This window comes from Malaclemys terrapin, chromosome 4 (genome assembly GCF_027887155.1).
Source record: "Malaclemys terrapin pileata isolate rMalTer1 chromosome 4, rMalTer1.hap1, whole genome shotgun sequence".
Taxonomy (NCBI): Eukaryota; Metazoa; Chordata; order Testudines; family Emydidae; genus Malaclemys; species Malaclemys terrapin.
Genome location: NC_071508.1, coordinates 61,743,230 through 61,763,200, shown reverse-complemented (window position 1 = coordinate 61,763,200; position 19,971 = coordinate 61,743,230). Strand labels below are relative to the sequence as shown.

Genomic DNA, 19,971 nt, shown 5'->3' with positions numbered 1-19,971 from the left:
GCTTACAAAATCAGACGTAAAAATACAAAAGTGTCACAGCACACTATTGCTAAAAAATTGCTTATGTTCTCATTTTTACCATATAGTTATAAAATAAATCAACTGGAATATAAATATTGTACTTACGTTTCAGTGTATAGTATCCAGAGCAGTATAAACAACTCGTATGAAATTTTAGTTTGTACTGACTTCGCTAGTGCTTTTTATGTAGCCTGTTGTAAAAGTAGGCAAATATCTAGATGAGTTGATGTACCCCCTGGAAGACTTCTGCATACACCCAGGGGTATACGTACCCCTGCTTGAGAACCACTGGCTTAGACTAAACATGAGTTACTGCAGATAGTCTAGAGCCCCTCTGCTGAAGGTCACAACTAAAAATAATTTTAATTTTTGATCTAACTTATCATGATACCAATCTCTCTAACACATACAGCTGTGAGTTTATTAGATTAAGGACTACTCTGGTGGTGACAGTCACCCATGGCAACTTGGAAACCTGACAGAATGGAGCAATCTCACTACCTAGTTTGTTGCAAATTCTAACATTGCATGCTGGAATCAGTAAAGTGCCTCAAGAAGCTGAGCAAACACTAAGTTTAGAAGTGTTAATGACTTCTGTATAACACATGCGTGATTGAAATGACTGACTACAAAACTTCTGAAACATCTTGGAAAGTGACAGTAGCTATACATATATCTGTTTGCTAATGTAATTGGTTATATGTATTTTCGTGAGCTCATGAAAACATGACATTGACTTTCAGTGGTACTTATGATGATAGTGGCTTTGGTGTTTTTGAACGTTTTACCCCTTGACTCAGCTGAATCAGTTGGTCTCAGAGAATGTCTAAGTTACCACTGGAAATTGGTGTTTAGTCTAGTTTGCTTGATGGGAATATTTCATCCTCCCTTTTCTCCAGCTATTTGTCTGCCTCAGAGTTTTAGAAGGCTCCTATAACCTATAACTATCTAAATGCTGATAATGCAGATAATTCTGCATCTTTCTGAGAAATATTGCCCTGCTTCTCTGATACACTATAAACCTCCCTTGTTTTGATAAATGCAAAGTTTGACGTTATTTCTGTTGAGAAATAACATGTGTTGTAGTCTCTTGGGATACCACTAGGGGTTGCTTGTGTTTAACAATGAAAGCCTTTTATTTCAAAATAGGAACATATGCTAATATACAAATATTTTCAGAATATCAGAAGAAAACATTAATTGTATTCCAATTACTTTTCAGAACTTGTCCCTCCATCTCCTTTTTTCACCCGCTTTTTGAACACAAGAGCTATGAAGGAGACCTTTAAGAGTTATATGGAGCTGCTTGTTAGCATTGCCTTAGATCCAGATACAATGCAAGCCTTGGAAAAGAGCAATGGTACAGTGTGTTTTACATTAATTTCTTTGTGCTCTGCTTTGTTTTGTCCCATGATGATTTTTTTTATTTTAAGATGCACTATGTTCATTTTTTTTTTATGAATAAAGCAAATGTGGAAACTTTTCTTATTTAACAGCTGTACCTTAACCTACATTTTTGATGCAAGTAATGTACTAGGTGTAATTTGTATTGGTTTCAGGTTGCCGCAAATTCCTATTTTCCCAGATTCAGCATACTTTGGTACCACATCAGGCAGTGTTTTGAGTTTGTACTTGCTCTGTATCTAAAAGTTCTAAACAGGGAGATGTTCAGAGCAAATAGTATTTTTGCCACAGTAGAGCAGCCAGAGTAGTAGTATTGCCACGATAGCATCTTTGACCACTTGGCTCCAAATTCCAATTTCATCACATCATGACTTTAATGAGAAGTGGACACCAATATAAATGAGTGGGTGAAATATTAATGTATCTGAATGAATTTACCATACTGCCCTAATATTACTGTATTGTTAAAATCCAGATCGGGATTTAGTGGAAGAATTTTTTAACTTTACATTTTGTTTAAAATATTACTGTATTATTCCGATTGCTTTAAACTACTCCAGAGGGATTTGTCATCTGGTTATATTGAACCCCTCTCCTGTTAGCAAAAAGAACAGGAGTACTTGTGGCACCTTAGAGACTAACAAATTTATTTGAGCATAAGCTTTCGTGGGCTACAGCCCACCATCACTAATGAACCTCACTTTTTTTTTAATCAAGATCACCATTACCAATAATAAACCTACAAATGCTAATTTTATTTAAAAACCATTTCAAATGTGTGCCTAGTTTTTAATGCAGAGACATACTCATTACTTTATGAAGTTCTGATTTCTGAGCTGTTTGGGTTTAAGATTAGTGTTTGAACACACATGTCCAGATTGTCTTCAAGAGAACTGCTGTTTGATGGGCATGTCATTTGAATTTCAACTTGTTAGAACTATGCACTATAGTGGACTGTAGCATACAAATGTCAGTTCTGTGTCTTGGAAATTTAACACAGAAAGCATTAGACTTGAGACACTGATAGAAAGCATGGGTTTCACATAGTATACAGCTGCTACGACATGGGGCTCTGTGCTGCTAATTTCAGTTTATCCATATTTCAAAAGCTATTTCCTGTTTGAGACTCTACCCTCTCTCTCTGTACACAAAGGGTGCAGTCCTGCAGCTGTTATGTCAGCAGTACCAATGAAGGCAATAGACTGCTGATGTGAGTAAAAACTGCAGGATTGAGCTGCAAATTAAAAGCTAATGAACAATCTTCTCAAGCACCAGTGGCCACCTACCTTGCTACCTAGGTTCTAACATCTCTTATGCAATTGTATAACTATATATAATGGTAAGTGTCGGGAAACCTTACTAATAGGCAGTGCTACTACCCCTACCTATAATAAATCCAAGCTAAGAGGGGATAATTTGTAATATATGACAGCCAGTTTGAAACACACACACACACACACACATACACACACTCTTCAGCTGAGAAGAACCTGTCTCTGAACTGAAAATTGTCTTGCATAACAGGGAGAGATTTAGAGAACAATTTAAAGTTGTCTGTAAGGTTCATTCTCTGCACTGCCCTGTCCATCTCCTTTCTGAACTTTCCATCACAGATCACAGAACACAATAATAATTAGATTTACATTTAGCTGTTGGCCTGGATATTATAATTTGCCAAGTTTTCGAGTCAAGTACTGAGTTCTATATCTTAACATGTAGATCTTAATAAGTAATTTCCCTTTCCTATTTAAAGCTAGGGTATATGAGCAAAATGTATTATTTTGGACTTTGATTATTTTATGCTAATAAATAGGGTAAAGTGGCCCATCTGGCATAAGGGTTTTATGTAAATAATTGCCTTACATCTGTACTTAACTATTATGTTTTTTTTCATGTCTTTCAGATGAGCTTCTTTTGCCTCATATGAGAAAAATTGATGGCATGTTGAATGACAACAGGAAAAGACTGCTTTCCAAATTACGTTTGGAGCATACGTTCAAGGTATTTCCTTTTAAAATGTCAGATTATTTAAAACAAAGTCCTAAACAAGTCACTAATTATATACAAATGTACAGTGAGATGACAAAATTTGTACCTGGAATGGAATATGAGATTTGAAAGATACTTTGGATTAAATGTTAGTATATTCCACTTAGCAAACATTTTATGGTAGAGATGTTTCTACTGTAGAGCTTAAAGTTCAGTTTTACTTCCTAAGCTTTAATGTTCATTTTAAAGCATTTTCTCTTCTAAGCTTCTCAAGTTTCTCATCAGAAAATCAAACTACTGTCCCTTTGGAGCTTTTTTTTTTTTTTTTTAAGGATGCCTCTATCTCTGCCCCATGATGCTGCCCCATGGTACATCCCAGCTCTTCAGCTGTGGTGAGGTGCAGAGAGCAGCACCAGGGCTCCCTAGAGCCAGAGGTGAGGGATCAAGGAAGATGAAACAGTCAAGCACCCTTTCATACCCACAGTCCCGAGTTAAGGGCTGGGAGCAGCATAGGTCAGACAACCACAGTGTGTCTCACCCTTTGAAACAGTGGACAATAAATTGTTGTGGGCTGGTCAGGGTCAAGAAACACCAGCACTAACACCCCACAGGCTATAGTGCCACCTACTCTGCTCCCTGTCCCAAACAGCTATGCATAACCCATCCAAAATAGACAGGAGGGATGGGGTAGATTTTAAAGGAGGGGCAAAGAGAAAAGAGGCTAATTTTACTGCTTCTGGAAACTGGCTACCCAGGCTCTGACCTCCTGGTTATTTATAAGCAGGACTGTCCCAATGCTGCTTCACTTTTCTGCCAAAACAGCTCCTTGAAACACTGTGGGTAAAGCATAGGAAGTAGGTTTGTCTCTGGACCCCCCTCTCTCTCCCTTCCCAGCTCAATCACAACAGGGGTTTAAAATGGAGCTGGTAAGACACAGTCCCACTTCCTGTCTTACACTTGGTGCTTCAGCAGAACAGAGCATCACTGAGTGAAATCTGGTGACCTGCATTATGGATTGGCTAAGACTAGATGATCATAATGATCTCTTTTGGCCTCAAAATCTATGAAGAAAGAAGCACTGTAGCAGCCATCTCTGTAGACAGCAGAGAAAGTCAGGGAGATAAAATCCTGAGCAGGCAGTTTCCAGCATCAGTGAAACTGGCTGCAGCTGTCCTGCCCTACCTTCTTGAATCTGCTCCTGCCCACAGGACTGGGGAACTTTTTTGGAGAGTTGTTTGTTCCATCCCTACCACCTGCCTATCTCTGGGGGTGAGTGCATACGTGTCTGTATGAGGAAGAGAGCAAGGGTAAACATCAGTGTTATTTCTGCCCCCTTATGCTAAAAATAATAAGGGGTAGGGCTGTTGATTAATCTCCATTTTAATCTCACTGTTAAACAATAGAATACCAATTGAAATTTAATAAATGTTTTTGGATATTTTTCTACATTTTCAAATATATTTGATTTCAGTTACAACACAGAATACAAAGTGTACAGTGCTCACTGTATATTATTTTTATTACAAATATTTGCACTGTAAAAATGATAAAAGAAATAATATTTTTCAATTCACCTCATACAAGTACTGTAGTGCAATCTCTTTATTGTGAGAAGGCAACTTACAAATATAGATTTTTGTTGTTGTTACATAACTGCACTCAAAAACAAAACAATGTAGAACTTTAGAGCCTATAAGTCCACTCAGTCCTACTTCTTGTTCAGCCAATTGCTAAGACAAACAAATATGTTTACATTTACAGGAGATAATGCTGCCGCTTTTTATTTATGTCACCTGAACGTGAGAACAGACATTCGCATGGCACTTTTGTAGCCAGTATTGCAAGATATTTACGTGCCAGATATGCTAAACATTTGTATGTCCCATCATGCTTTGGCCACCATTCTAGAGGACATGCTTCCATGCTGATGACGCTCGTTAAAAAAATAATGCATTAATTAAACTTGTGACTGAACTCCTTGGGGGAGAATTGTATGTCTCCTGCTCTGTGTTTTACCCACATTCTGCCATATACTTCATGTTATAGCAGTCTCAGATGATCACCCCACCATGTTGTTCGTTTTAAGAACACTTTCACTGCAGATTTGACAAAACGCAAAGAAGGTACCAATGTGAGATTTCTAAAGGTAGCTACAGCACTCAACCCAGGATTTTAAGACTCTGAAGTGCCTTCCAAAATCTGAGAGAGATGAGGTGTGGAGTATGCTTTCAGAAGTCTTCAAAGAGCAACACTCCCATGCGGAAACTACAGAACCCGAACCACCAAAAAAGAAAATCAACTTTCTGCTCGCGGCATCTGACTCAGATGATGAAAATGAACATGAGTTGGTCTGTACTGTTTTGGATCGTTATCTGGCAGAACTCATCATCAGCATGGAAGCACGTTCTCTGGAATTGTGGTTGAAGCATGAAGGGACATATGAATCTTTAGCACATCTGGCACGTAAATATCTTGCAATGCTAGCTACAACAGTGCCATGTGAATGCTTGTTCTCATTTTTAGGTGATGTTGTAAACAAGAAGCGGGCAGTGTTATCTCCTGCAAATGTAAACAAACGTGTTTGTCTGAGTGATTGGCTGAACAAGAAGTAGGACTGAGTGGACTTGTAGGTTCTAAAATTTTAAATTGTTTTATTTTTGAATGCCGTTTTTTTGTACATAATTTTACATTTGTAAGTTCAACTTTCATGATAAAGAGATTGCACTACAGTACTTGTATTAAGTGAATTGAAAAATACTATTTCTTTTATTTTTACAGTGCAGATATTTGTAATCAAAGATAAATATAAAGTGAGCGGTGTACACTTTGTGTTCTGTCTTGTAATTGAAATCAATATATTTGAAAATGTGGAAAACATCCAAAAATATTTATATAAATAAAATTCTATTATTAACAGCACGATTAATCGCGATTAATTTTTTTGAGCGCTTGACAGCGCTAATAAGGATGTTTATTTCCTAACTGATTCCCCTGCCTATTTTGTGGGTGTCGTCATGGCTTTCTGTTCCAGGGATGAAGGCATTGTTGACTAGGGTGGATTGATTTAAATCATCACTTTTAATCTTGTTTTGTATTTGCACTTTCCAGTCAGTTTCCTAAAGAAAGGTTTATTTGCATTGGTAGGTAGCCATTAAAACATGTTGATTTACATCTGTGTATATCTTTTTTGCTAACCAAGAGGATATCTATACACCTTTATTTAAGCTGTTATATAGCTTACCATACATTTATTTAGATTCTTAGTTTTCATTTTTTTATTACGTTAGAATGGCGCATTTCTTATTTACTAGATGATGGGGTGTTTGGGGTTTTTTTTTTACTCTTGGTTTTTGTCTAGTTTTATTTGGAGAAATTGGAATTTTTACAAATGTACAAACACAACATTTAAAATTGTTTTTTATTAGTTAAATAAAATACTTTAACGTAAATGTGCTGGCTGCATAAGAAAAAAGGTTTTGTCAAACTATCCCTATAACATGTAGAAAATTAAAATGGATTCATCAAAAATACTATTATCTGTAATTAGTGAATTGAACTAATTGTTTCTGGTCACATGTCCATCAAGACGTTAGAACTAAGAGATCTCATCCTCTCTCACCCAGTTTTATTCATCAATTGGAAGAGGAAAACAAGCTTTTCAGCCTTTTCATCTCCCAATCTGTTTCTTAAGTTTGAAAGAACAGTCATTAAACTGAACTAGTTAAATAAACTGAAAATAAGTAAATATACACACTCTGCATGTGCAGAAGAGGCTACTGCTGACAAACACTGATTTAGCAGCATGTCATCAAACTCTGGTTCCAGGTGTTTAGCCAGTGACTTCCACCTGTTCAGTGGTTTGACTTTCTTTAAAACTTTCGCAGCAAACATCTGCTGCTTAGTATAGTTTTTTAGTTTAATTTAGATTATTTTAATAGATTCTATTAAATTTAAACCTTAACATGGACTGTCATAATTTTCAGATTTAATTTAAATAGGTTTATATTTAAAAATATGAATTTATTTAATTTAAAGTTAAAAAAAAAAAGATATTTTTTAATTGATTTTTATCCACCCTGTTGTAGGCACCAGTCCTGTTTTCCTCTCTTCGTTATTCTAGGACTTTGGGGCAAGAGGGTTAATTACCTCCCCATCTCATCACTGCTGAAAAGCTGTTCCCTGCGGAAGCGGTAGTTCCTGCTCCTATCTTCCCAGTAGCCCTCTGTGGCTCCCTCATGGCAACAGCAAAGCTCCTGGAGGGTGTCTAAATCTCTCTGATACTTTTCATAATAAATACAAACGGTCTGTTTAACTGACCCTGAGCCTCCATTTTTATTGTTGTTGTTTTTACAGTGAGAGCTAGGGACATAATGACAATTTGATTCCCACTGTGCTAATACTTCTGTAGCTGATCATTACACCCAATGAGAAGAAAAGCATCTTTAGCATGCACAAGATTGTCACAGTTATATAAAATTATATCCACTTACTCACTATATCATGTTACAAATTCCAGCTGTATAAAGAAGCTTTTGCTTTCTGTTCACCCAATAAAAGAAAATAAATTATGTCTCTTAAATCAGATAATGTAGGCCCCATCCTACAGCCTGATCTGTATGGAAGTATATAGCGCTCCAGGCAAGCCCAGGGATCTGCCCATATGGATCAGATTGCAGGATCAGGGCATATGTTTGTAAAATGGCTCATTATGTTAGTATGTCTATATTTCTAGTACAGAAGCACAAACCCGTATCATGTTTGTGTTAGCAATTTTGTAGTAATGAAAGGCTAATTTCCTACCATGAACATCTCTATTGGTTTGATACCAAATAGGTTACATGCTTTTAAAATCCAGTTTAATCCATTATTTAGAATAAGAGAGCCTGTTTCTATAATAATGTTGATAAAAATGAGTAGTTCAGGTGTTAGAGATTCAGACTAGGCAACCAACAAGTAAAAGATGGAAATATGTTGGTTACTAATGAGCACCATTCATTTCAGTATTTTTTTAAATTTTTAATTAATGGAGATATACCTACCTCCTAGAACTGGAAGGGACCTTGAAAGGTCATCGAGTCCAGCCCCCTGCCTTCACTAGCAGGACCAAGTACTGATTTTGCCCCAGATCCCTAAGTGGCCCCCTCAAGGATTGAACTCACAATCCATTCATTTAGCAGGCCAATGCTCAAACCACTGAGCGATCCCTCCCCCCATGGTTATTCTGTACTGATAACCATGTATAGTAATTACATATTAATTAAAACTGAAATGGACAATATGGGATATTTCAGTGTAGAATTGCAAACCAAATCATACAGTAAAATCACCAATCAATAATCAAATCAGCAGCTTTCTCTATACACTTTTCTGCATAGTTCTAACAGCTATAACATCCCACTCTGTCCACTTATAATCTTATTTCAGTGAACAAAATTAAACTAGTCTTTCTATGTTAGTTTCATCTCTGTAAATTAACTCAGTCTTTTAGATGCAACTCACCTATGTACGTATTTGGTAATATATTAGACTTATTACAAATGTTCAGAATAGCATTGTTAGTTAAAATCAATTGTGTTTCATTTCTTGGAAGTTTCATTTTCTTTAAAGTACTCACCATTCAAAGTCGTCTGGCTCTTTCCACTGAGCAAGTCTGATTTATAGTTGTCCTCTTGACCCACCAGAACATGGAAATGACTAGTATTTTCCTCCTCCTCCTTCCAATTCAAAACTAGTCCTGTTTTGGGTCAGTGCTCCTGTTTGAAGTCTGTTCTACTCCATAGGAATAGACAATAGCATTGAGCCAGTGACAGATGAGGCAGGACTTCCTGGCATAAGACAGAAATTCAGAGAATGCAGTGAAACTCTACAGAGAATGCTAAAACAGGTAGAAAATTAAACTCACAGAGGAAAAATAATCTGCTGGAGTCATTTTTCTTAACTGGAAGGCTGCTGCTATGACTAGTCTACATTTTGGTCCCTTGAGGTGATTACTACCAAAATGCATCTGTCTCTTTTGCACATGGATTTTTAGTTTCCTCCTGAGACTGTTACTAAGGCAAAAGTAACTGATCTGTTAAAACACTAATTAAGCACATTTTGTTTTCAGGGACACAGTACCAGGTGCCTGGTAGGAGTCTGGATAGGAGAGTCCTTGAATTCAGTAACTGTTCATTAAAAAGTTCATCTTATCATCTGTAGATTATATAAGGCACCATTAGTTTTAATTTGAACATTTTAACCTCTTAATTTCTTGCAGCAGTAAGTCCAACTGTATGCTGAATTCTTTCCTGTAATTTGTTATAGTCACATTTCCCTGAACAATGTAGTAATTTATGCAAGTAAAGAAATATAATCAGTTAAATGAATATATTCTCTCTGGATGAAAGTAAGATATTACATAATACAATGGAACTTTTAAAAATTATTTGTTAAAATAATTCTACATTTTTTCAACAAGGTGTTATTCATTTAACACATCATGAAAAACTGAAGTTAGTAAAAATAAAATACAGCACCATTTAGTTAGTGTGTGTCTCGGAAATGATCTCATGGTTTGCTGGAGATCTATAGATGTATCTATTGCAGAATGATGACATCTAGTGCCATTTGTTGCAAATGTAGTGACAACACATCTTTTATGTGAAATTCTGTACATCCAAACACTTCTCTGAAGATGAACTGTAAGTACTCTTTCCCCATGAAATTAACTAAGGCTTAGCTATGCTGACAAAGCTTTGTAGAGTAGGCTATGTCAGCTAGGGGTATGAAAAAATTACATACCCTTGCTGACATAGGTATGCTGACAAAACTCCCGGTGTAGATGCAACTGTGCCAGCGGAAAAGTGCTTCTTTTGGCATAGCTAATGTCATTCAGGGAGGTAATGTAGCTATATTCCAGCTGAACTCCTTTTGTTGGTTTGTGCTGTGTCTCCACTGAGGGGTTCTGCAAGGGTCTAGCTATACCAGCAAGTGATATAGAGGAACAAGTACTGGGTTGGGAGCTGGGACCTCTAAATTCTAATCCTGGCTCTTCACTTACTGCATGTCATCGGCCAAGTTACTTAACCTGTCTTAACTTAGTTTCTCTATCTGTAAAATGAGACTATTAATACCTCTCCTTACTGACCTTAAGGCGCTCTTAAACCAAATAAGAATATACTAGGGGGTGCACCAATTTAATTATAAATCAGTTTACTATGAAAATCAGTATAATTTTCTGGTATAGATAAGGCTTAAATGTTAATTTAACATTGCAGTGATTCCATCTTCTAGATGAAGATTCCGTGTTAGGGTAGTTGTTTCAGGAATCCAAAGCATGCCGTACTCATTCCTGTCACATGCTCCAACTAAAGCAGCAGCAACATTTCGGGGAGGGAGTTTGCATTTTTGGAGCCAGCTGCAGTGTCGCCAGCAGTCATGATTTCATCACAAGTCTTGCAACATTTGATGCTTTTCTTAAAGCTCTAGCTCCTGAATTGATGTGATTACATGAGAATCTCAGCTTTCACTTTAAAAAAAATGTTTCTAACCCTTGTGTTTGCAGAGAAAAGTTTGAAAACATGAATCCTAAAATACATCAGAAGGCAACTAAGAATAAATTAAAACGATATTATTTTTTTTAAATTGTGTGGAATTTAATGCCAATTGCATATATTTTGTTGGGCCTCACTCATGGTTTTTGAACATGTGGTATTGGCAGTACTACAAAAACAGGGACCTGAAGGATACTTTCAAAAGCTTTCTTAATTAACGAGAACACATGCAGTTAAGGAGAGTTACTATGCTTCACTTTAGGTTTTGTTCTAGAGCTACTACTATCTAAACTTAAAGGACAGTTGAGTGTCTCTACTCATACAACCCTTTGCATTCGGCTATCAAGGGAATTAATTAATTGTAGGAATTTTGTTTGTTTTAGGAATTGGATGACAGAAACCACCTAAAGCATGTTACAAAAAGGGGAATTGAAAGGCCGATGAGAAAACTGCTACATATAATTGCCATTCACCTCCAAGTCAGTAGTTTGACTAACTCAGATCAAGAGTGCCCAAAAGTCACTACTGTTTTACAGCTTTTTGGTGACCCTGTATAAAATGGGATGGACAGATCCTCATTTTAAAAAGGGAATCAAAATAAAACAGCATGCCACAGCAATACATTATTTCTATACCCTGTAGAGAGTTCAGGGGTTTTTTTATGGTGGATGTAGCTCACTACTTCACCTGGAAATCAAATTTTATGATTAATAAAATCTGTCTGAAGAAAATATGGGAACATATGGAATTAGTTGGGTGTCAGCAATTAGGGCTGCTTCAGATACTGCTAATAGACTTGGGAAGGAGGGGAAAGACGAAGGCACCTCTAAATCTTAATTAGGATTTTCAGGGATTTTTTGTTTTCATTTAAAGAAGTTTAGGTCAAGGAAGGGATGGGGGAGGGGGGCCTGACACTTTAGAGGAAATCTCAGACCCCTTTGGCTATCTAGCTACTACCATTTCCTTCTTTAATCTTAAAATTTTTAAGGCTTGCTCTTTACTGACCTCCCCCTCCCCCCATTCCAATTTTCTAGTAACAGATAGTGCTTTGTGTTTGTCTCCCTCTGTGACTTATTTTTCATTCATGTGCACCCTCTGACTAACCAATGTATTCATTTAAAACTTTCTTAATTGTAAGTTCTCAAAATTGTATTAAATTTTTGAACTGATGTCAAAGTTCAGATTTCTGTGTGCAGATTCGGAGGGGAGTTAAACAAAGACAGCCCTTGATGAGGTTTTCAATTTAAAATAAATAGGGTTCCCACATCTTAAAACATTTGCAGTATTCAAACTGTTCTTTCAGTGAGATTAACTCCTATCAAAAGACTACCTCGAAATGGAGAATTTAACTCTGTTAATTCAAAGTACCTATATTACAAAGCAGTAACTTTAATTACAATGCAAATTTATCCTCTTGTAATGGTGTACGCTGTTGTCTAAAACGGAAAAGTTTATTTTTGAAATATTCCCGACTATTGTTGGATAACAAATTTGTTAATGAGATTGGGTGTGTTTTCCTTTCTGAGCAGTGTAGAGAAAATAGTGAGTAGTCTGATAGCTAAAGTACAGGACTAACAGTCAGAAGTCTGGGTTTTATTCTGGGCTCTTATAGACTGGCTGTGTGACCGAGGTGCGTTGCTGTAAAACTTCTCTGTGACTCAATTTCCCCTTCTGTAAAATTAACATGATAATGCTTCCTTACTTCATAGGTGTATTGAGGCCTAATTATTGATATTTTTAAAGTGCTTACAGATTCTTGGATGGAAGGAGCGATAGAATGCAAAGTAAAATATAGAATTGTAAGCAATCAAAATTGCCCGCTGGATTCCTTGCTAGTTTGTTTTTTTCATGAAGGAACACAAAGATGACAGCTGTGATATGTGAAAGGGCCTGATTCCCTTGAGACATTACTTTTAAAGCCAGTCAAAAAAAGTCTGTATGTGTTTTTATATTGCTATCTTATAGCTGATTCATTAAGTGAGGCTTTTAGACTTGTATGTAAAATATTTTATGATTGGTTGCTTTCAATATTTTAACTTCTCTGAAAATAATGGTCAGTTTTCCAGCGGTCTGATTGATTGAGAAGTTCTCTTTTGGTGGAATTTTTGCATAATTCAAAATCCTTTTTGCTTTTATGCTCTGTTTAAGAGTGCTTTGGAAAACTTTCCTGAACTGACAGTAATCACTCGTGATTCTAAAACAAAAAGTGGAGGAGCTGCTCTTTCTAAAATCAGAATGAATGGTAAAGCTTACAACAAGAAAACACTGAGGACTTCTAAATCAACCACTAAGTTAGCACACGTAAGTGTTTAGAAGATTCATCACTGCTGCCATCTTATTTCTAACATGATAGATGAAAAAAAAATACCTTAAAGGATTGCATTTTGTTGGTAATTAGGTTTTTTGCAAATATATAAAAAAGATAAAATTGTAAACCTATAATTAAGTAATTTTGAAAATAATGATTTGTTTGAAATCTACAGCATATTAAATCACTTGTCTTGGTGGCCTGTTTCCTTTTATTATTAAACCATTACAGATACAGGGTTGCCGGGTGTCCAGTTTTCAACCGGAACAGCTGGTCAAAAAGGGACCCTGGCGGCTCCGGTCAGCACTGCTGACAGGGCCATTAAAGGTCCAGTTGGCATGGGGCTGACAAGCTCCCTACCTGGCTGCGGGTGGCTCCCAGCAAGCGGACAGCATGTCCCTCCAGCTCCTAGGCGTAGGGGCGGCCACAGGGGTTCCGCACACTGCCCCCGCCCCAAGCAATGGCTCCGCAGCTTCCATTGGCTGCGGTTCCTAGCCAATGGTGCCTGCGGGTGGGAGTAGTGTGGAGCCCCCAGGCCGCACCTCCACCTAGGAGTCAGAGGGACGACACCGCTTCCCGGTAGTCGCCTGAGGTAAGCACCGGAGCCTGCACCCCAACCCCCTCCCGCAGCCCTGCCCCAGCCCTGAGCCCCCTCCTGCACTCTGAATCCCTCAGACGCAGCCTGGGCCCCCCTCCTGCACCCCAAATGCTTCACCCCAGAGCCACATCCCCAGCCGGAGCCCTCACCCCCCCCCCTGCACCCAACCCCCCCTGGTGCCCCCACACGCACCCTGAATCCCTCATTTCTGGTTCCACCCTGGAGCCCACAACCTCAGCCCAGAGCCTGTACTCCCTCCCACAGCCCAACCCCCTGCCTCAGCCTGAAGCCCAAACCCCTCATCCCCAGCCTCACCCCAGAGCCAGCACCCCCAGCGGAACCATCACCTCCTCCTGCTCCCCAACCCTCTGCTCCAGCTCAGTGAAAATGAGCGAGTGAGTGAGGGTTGGGGAGAGCGAGTGACGCAGGGAGGGGGGATGCAGGGAGAGGGGGCGGGACCTAGGAGAAGGGGTGGGGCCTCAAAGCAGGGGGCAGGGCAAGGGTGTTCAGTTTTCTGCAATTAGAAACTTGGCAACTCTACATAGTTTATTCCAAATAGGTAAGCAAAATGCATGTATTAAAATAATATTCCACACAATAATTAAAATAATAAATTAATGGAGATATCCTATCTCCTAGAACTGGAAGGGACCTTGAAAGGTCATTGAGTCCAGCCCCCTGCCTTCACTAGCAGGACCAAGTACTGATTTTGCCCTAGATCCCTAAGTGGCCGCCTCACAACGCTGGGTTTAGCAGGCCAATGCTCAAACCACTGAGCTATTCCTTCCCCCCCCCTTGAATGGAATCATGTGTATATGTAAATAATGTATTTAGGGCCACATTGGGTACATTTACACAGGGATAAAAAACCCACAGTTGGCCCAGGTCAGCTGAAACAGGGCTCGGCTTTGGGCCTCAAAAGTTGGCTATGTAGATGTTCCGGGCTTGGGCTGGAGCCCAAGCTCTGGGAGCTTGCAATTTTTAGCCCCACAGCTTGAATCCCGCAAGCCCGAGTCAGCTGACCTGGGCCAGCTACAGCTGTGTCACTGATCTTTTATTCCTGTGCAGACATACCCATCACGGCCTGTCCTGTATGCCAAAGCAAGGAATTAAGGAGGTATAAGGCAATCTCTTACTCCCCTGTGCAATCTGCTCACATCCCAGGTAGCAGGAGGAAACAGTCTCCTTGGAGCTGCTGCTGCTGCTCCCCCTCTTGCACAGGCAGGAGGAGGGAATGGACTCAGCCTTAGGTGGTGGCCCTTCCATCTCCATAGTGTAACAGGCAGCACAGCTGTGCTAGCCGGCAAATGTTGGACCAGGTCTAGGTCTGGTTCAGGGTACGTTGCCCCCTTCCCCCCACATCCCTCTCCCACCAGAGCCAGGGGGGAATATGGGGCAGCTTCTGGCAGAGCACAACAACATGTTGCCCTTACATGCGGCTTGTGGCAGTTTAGCCTTTAATATTAACATTTAATTACATTTCCTACTGTAAACTGTACAACAGCTGCTAGACAGTACATGGAAAAATTAATGTTTCCATTGGAGAAACTTTAATTTGATCGTAAGGCACATCATAGGCCAGGCATATAAATAAATTAATTCTTTGTTGTAGCTTCTCATTTATCTCTAGTGACAGAAGTTGTTTCATATCTTATTGTTAAAAAAAATATTGAAAAGAAATATTAGAGAAATACATATAACTCCTATTTGTGGCTTTTTCAGGACAATCTTAACTAGATTTTACAGGATACTGGAAGACATACCTAAAGTAAGTTTAGCTAACATCAGTAGATGCAGGAGATGCCACCAACCAGTGAATATATTCCACATATTTTTGAAATTTTTGGAAAGAAAAAACTATCGCAGCAATATATGCAAGCTCTTTCCACAGTTCCTAAGACAAAGATTTGCTCTTCTCCAAAAATCTATACAGAATTTGATAGATTAAGTGAACGCCAAGAAATAGCTACATCTTTTGCTATTTTTAGAGATGTCAGTAATACTTGAAAAATGGCAAGCTAACACACCTTCCATATGTTCAGAGTGGTTGAAAGAACTATTAAACCCAGCTTTAAAGAAGACATTAAATTTACATGAGAAACAAAGTGGGTAAAGGTATACTCATTTTGATGTCACATATCTCTTGATGCAGTTTCAGACATGATGATAGTCACCTTTTATTTCTGAATTGCTAAAATTGACATGATCCATTTGGTAATAAGAAGCCTATCTTGGAACAAATATCATTAATTTGCCTAAAAATAACTCTCTTTCTCTGCAGGAGTTTACTGTAGATCCAGAAAAAATACAGTTGTACACTTTGTATCACTCACTCCATCATTACAAATACCACATATATCTGACATGTAAAGAGGAGGTGAGTATTTGTTCTGCTTCTTATATGTGGCATTATTTTTAGATGAATTAAGAAGTAGTGCAGAAAGTTAAATGATCTGTATAGAACAGCATTATCAAAACATCAGTATGAGGCAGCTAAATGTGTTTCTGATTTTTAACCCAACCAAAGTAATGATTCTATTGGAACTGTTGGAAACTTTTTCCAGCCAATACAAGGTAATCAACAGCTGACATTTGAGCCTGTGTTGTCATTAGCATATAACTTGATTAAAATGTTCTCTTTTGTATTTTAGTAATTGAAATTAAACTGTACATTTGGGACAGTAACTCTTCCTAGGACAACTGGATTTTCTATTTTTAGTAGACTATTAACTTTAATAGAAGAAACATTTAAAAACACCAATTTTTAAAAAATATTCTGTTCTTCTCCCAGTTCTTCAGTCCCTCTGACTAAACAGTCACAGTCCCAACAGACTCCAAATTTCTCTCTCTGTCTTGCCAACATACACACTTTGCATCCTCATATACACACATTCTGATAACATTTTGGACGTAAGGCTTTTTTTTTTTTTAATTAAACACATATGCTTATTAACCTAATTGAGTTTCATCAAGATTAACTGACAAAACTGCTCAGACCAGCAGCTGTTTCTGTTTTATGACATGTCTCACCACCTGTGCTTTGCACAAATCCTTGGTGAGGCATGCTAGGTAGCCAGAGGCATGAGGATTGTGCTCTGTGGATGAGAGGCACCTTCAGAGACCCATGAGGTTTGAGTAGGGATGCTGGAGGATAGACTGAATGGGACTTTGGGAGACACAGGGTGTTTTAGCAGACGTGGGGGATCTGGAGGGAAGAGGCTTTGAGGCGGGGGAAGGAGAGCCTGAGATTGGGGTGTTTGTGGCTGTGCAGAGAGTCAGGGATAAGAGGTAGCCCATTGCCTCTGCATAAGGCATTGGCATATGAAGGTTTCCCTATGATATTTCTTCCTCGGTGAACAGAGGCCACAACTACCAATAGAGCCCTTTGGTGCCAGTGCCTGGATGCAAATGCACTAAGTTGCTTACACACATGCATACACTCTCTCACACACTCAGGCCATGTACAGCCTTGGTTCCACCTCCAAACACACTAATAAATCACCACTCAGTTCTGCAGGCCCACTATTCACAGAACAGTGGGCACCTCTGAGAGTAGCAGAAATACTATGAGCATTAGGCTATCTTGTAACAAGGTAAAAGGGAGAGAGGGAGGGAAAAAGCATAGTGTGAAGGGAGCATGGAAGGAAGTCGGGTTTGCCCTAGATTGGGTCTGCAGCAAGAGAAGTGGAGTTCAATTCTGATGGTTCATGAAACCCTGGACAATAAGGTTGCAAGAGTTGGTGAGGACTTAACTATTGATATCCTGCCTCTTTTATAGATGTGTTGTTAACACTAGAGCATTTTTAACTGTTTTTTAACAAAAAAATTTGGGGGGAATATATAATAGTTTAAACTTAATATAAAAAAAATCGTATTTGTGTATTCATAATAATTCATTTGCTTTTAAGTTCATTCTTCCTAATTTTGCTAAAGAAGGCACAACTGTTTTTTATTTTTATATTTCCTCATGCTGTGTTTATGGTTTTTGAATAATATACTTTATTTCTTTCAGACTAAGATCTTTAATTATTTGTATACTTCCTCTTTAAGTATCCTAAAGCCAATTTTGAAAATCAGTTGACAAGTTCTGTCTTTATCCCTGCTGGCATTGCATTGTTACAGTTCTATTGTAAACTATAGACCAGTTATCAAACTCTAGCAAATAAGACAGTATTGCCTTTTAATTGTGCATGGTTTTTAAATATATTTTTAAAATATCTTAGCATTTATTTATATTATTGGATCTTATATTTTAAGAGTGTTAAGTCGACATGGCATTGTTCACATGTATGGCATTTCTTATGACCATTCCTACACATTTCTTAAGATACCAGGAATTGAAGGTGTTTAGCACATTGGAAAATCAGACCCTAGATTGGTATTTTTTTAACTATATCACTTCAGTAATGAATAATAGACCTGGACTTTAGCTAGCCGTGTCTGCAGAAAAGATGGCTCTGGACAAATAAAGCTTGGCTACGAATTTCTACCACTTTGCAGACATTAGCATATGGATCAAGGAAGTTTTTAAGAGCTGCATGCTACATTTTAAATGAGTAACAGAGGCAGGCTAATATGTTTTTTTTCTCTCTTTCTCTCTTTTAAATAGATTTCTTCTGTTCAGAAAAAGAGTGCAGATCTAGGACAGGAGGAGATTGTTCAGCTGTGCATGAAAAATATAAAATGGGTGGAGGATCTTTTTGAAAAGTTTGGTGAACTTTTGAATCATGTACAGCAGAAGTGTTCATAACAAACTTTCTTCAGAATCTCACATTTTTCTACAGCACTAACCTGATGGAAAAGAAAGCTCAGAGAACGGCTCTGATTCTCTTACAATACCAGACTACGTTCTTATTCATAGGCATTTTATTTCTCTTATGGAACTTTGTACTTTGGCTCCTGCTAAGGAAAAGTGATGCTGCCAAGGAAATGAGTCTTCTAGAGATGGAAGTAAACATAAACATCACCACATTTTAACCTGAATAATGATTTTTCTATTTTGTAAACTATTGGGTAACTTAGTTTTATTTTCAGAAATGTTTTTGACAAATGATAAAGCATGCACTAAGTATAATTTTTTCTTTATTGCTACAGAAATAACACTTAAAATACTATGGCTTTTTCTGACTCTGGTGAACACCAAAAAGAGTCAGGGCTGGGGTAAACTAATATTTGCATTTCTGTCTGGCCATGAAATTTAGAGTATTATGCATTTTGTAAACAGAGCTGGTGTGACATCAAATTCTGTATACAAATATTGCCATCATAAAATCCAGAAATGTAATTATGCTTTATGGACTCCTTTTACTATTATCATGTTCAGGAGACTGAACATGGAGTTGGTGCAATCCGATGACTGCTTTTTGTGTCAAATTATATTGTAATGAAAGACAATGACCTTAACTATTTTCCCTGTTTTGAAGAAAAATATTTTCCTTTATACTGTGTTTTTTGTTTTTTTCTTTTGGAAAAAAAATTCAATTGTACATTTTATCTCACTAATAGTTGTATTTTTCACAGAGAAAATATTGTGGTTAAAGTTGTTTCATGTATCTTTGTAATACACTTTACATTGTTTTCAGTAAATCTTATTCATTTATATGTTGATTTCATATTGTAAACTATATATCTTGAGGTAGCCCTTTTTGTTTATACAGGTTTTCTTCAGTGTTAACCAGAATAATGCATAATAGACTAGTTTTGCTTTAAGTGTAGTTGTGTTAGACACTGCAGTTATTTTCTCATACGTGAAAATAAATTTCTTACTAAACTGGCCCCTGATTAACTGAGAGTTTAAATGAAAAGCTACTATACTTTATCTTCTGGTCAACAGAGATTTATGATTGTGAATAGACTATATGCAGTGTTAAACACAGCTTACATAGTTGTTTTTAGAACTGGCAGTGGCAGAGCTATTCTCTTTTTGGTGCCTTTTAGATCTTCAGACATACTTTTGTAGCATCCCTCTCATCCAGTTTCTTAACAGTTAATAGTGCCACTAGTCCCACTCAGACAACGAATGTAATAGGCTCAAAACAGTAGAACATTGTCTTTAAGTTTGCCAACAGAATGCCTTACTTTCAGTCATTCAAACTGTATACATGCTGGGGCCCAAAAGA

General features: G+C 37.9%; 1 protein-coding gene across 3 annotated transcripts in view; it reads left to right on the top strand.

The window, feature by feature from the left end:
- The window catches only part of QSER1 (glutamine and serine rich 1), an 85,286-nt gene extending 65,660 nt beyond the window's left edge, over positions 1-19,626 (top strand). The window contains exons 9-13 of one of the 3 annotated variants that reach the window (XM_054025258.1): positions 1,244-1,381; positions 3,329-3,426; positions 13,095-13,247; positions 16,134-16,229; positions 18,462-19,626. In XM_054025258.1, coding sequence (XP_053881233.1) covers positions 1,244-1,381; positions 3,329-3,426; positions 13,095-13,247; positions 16,134-16,229; positions 18,462-18,602 — 626 coding nt within the window. In that variant the 3' untranslated portion in view covers positions 18,603-19,626. Of the gene's footprint in view, positions 1-1,243; positions 1,382-3,328; positions 3,427-7,499; positions 7,731-13,094; positions 13,248-16,133; positions 16,230-18,461 lie in introns of those variants that run through there. The other 2 variants (XM_054025260.1, XM_054025259.1) reach the window with 2 other exon arrangements.
- The last annotated feature ends 345 nt before the right edge of the window (positions 19,627-19,971 follow it).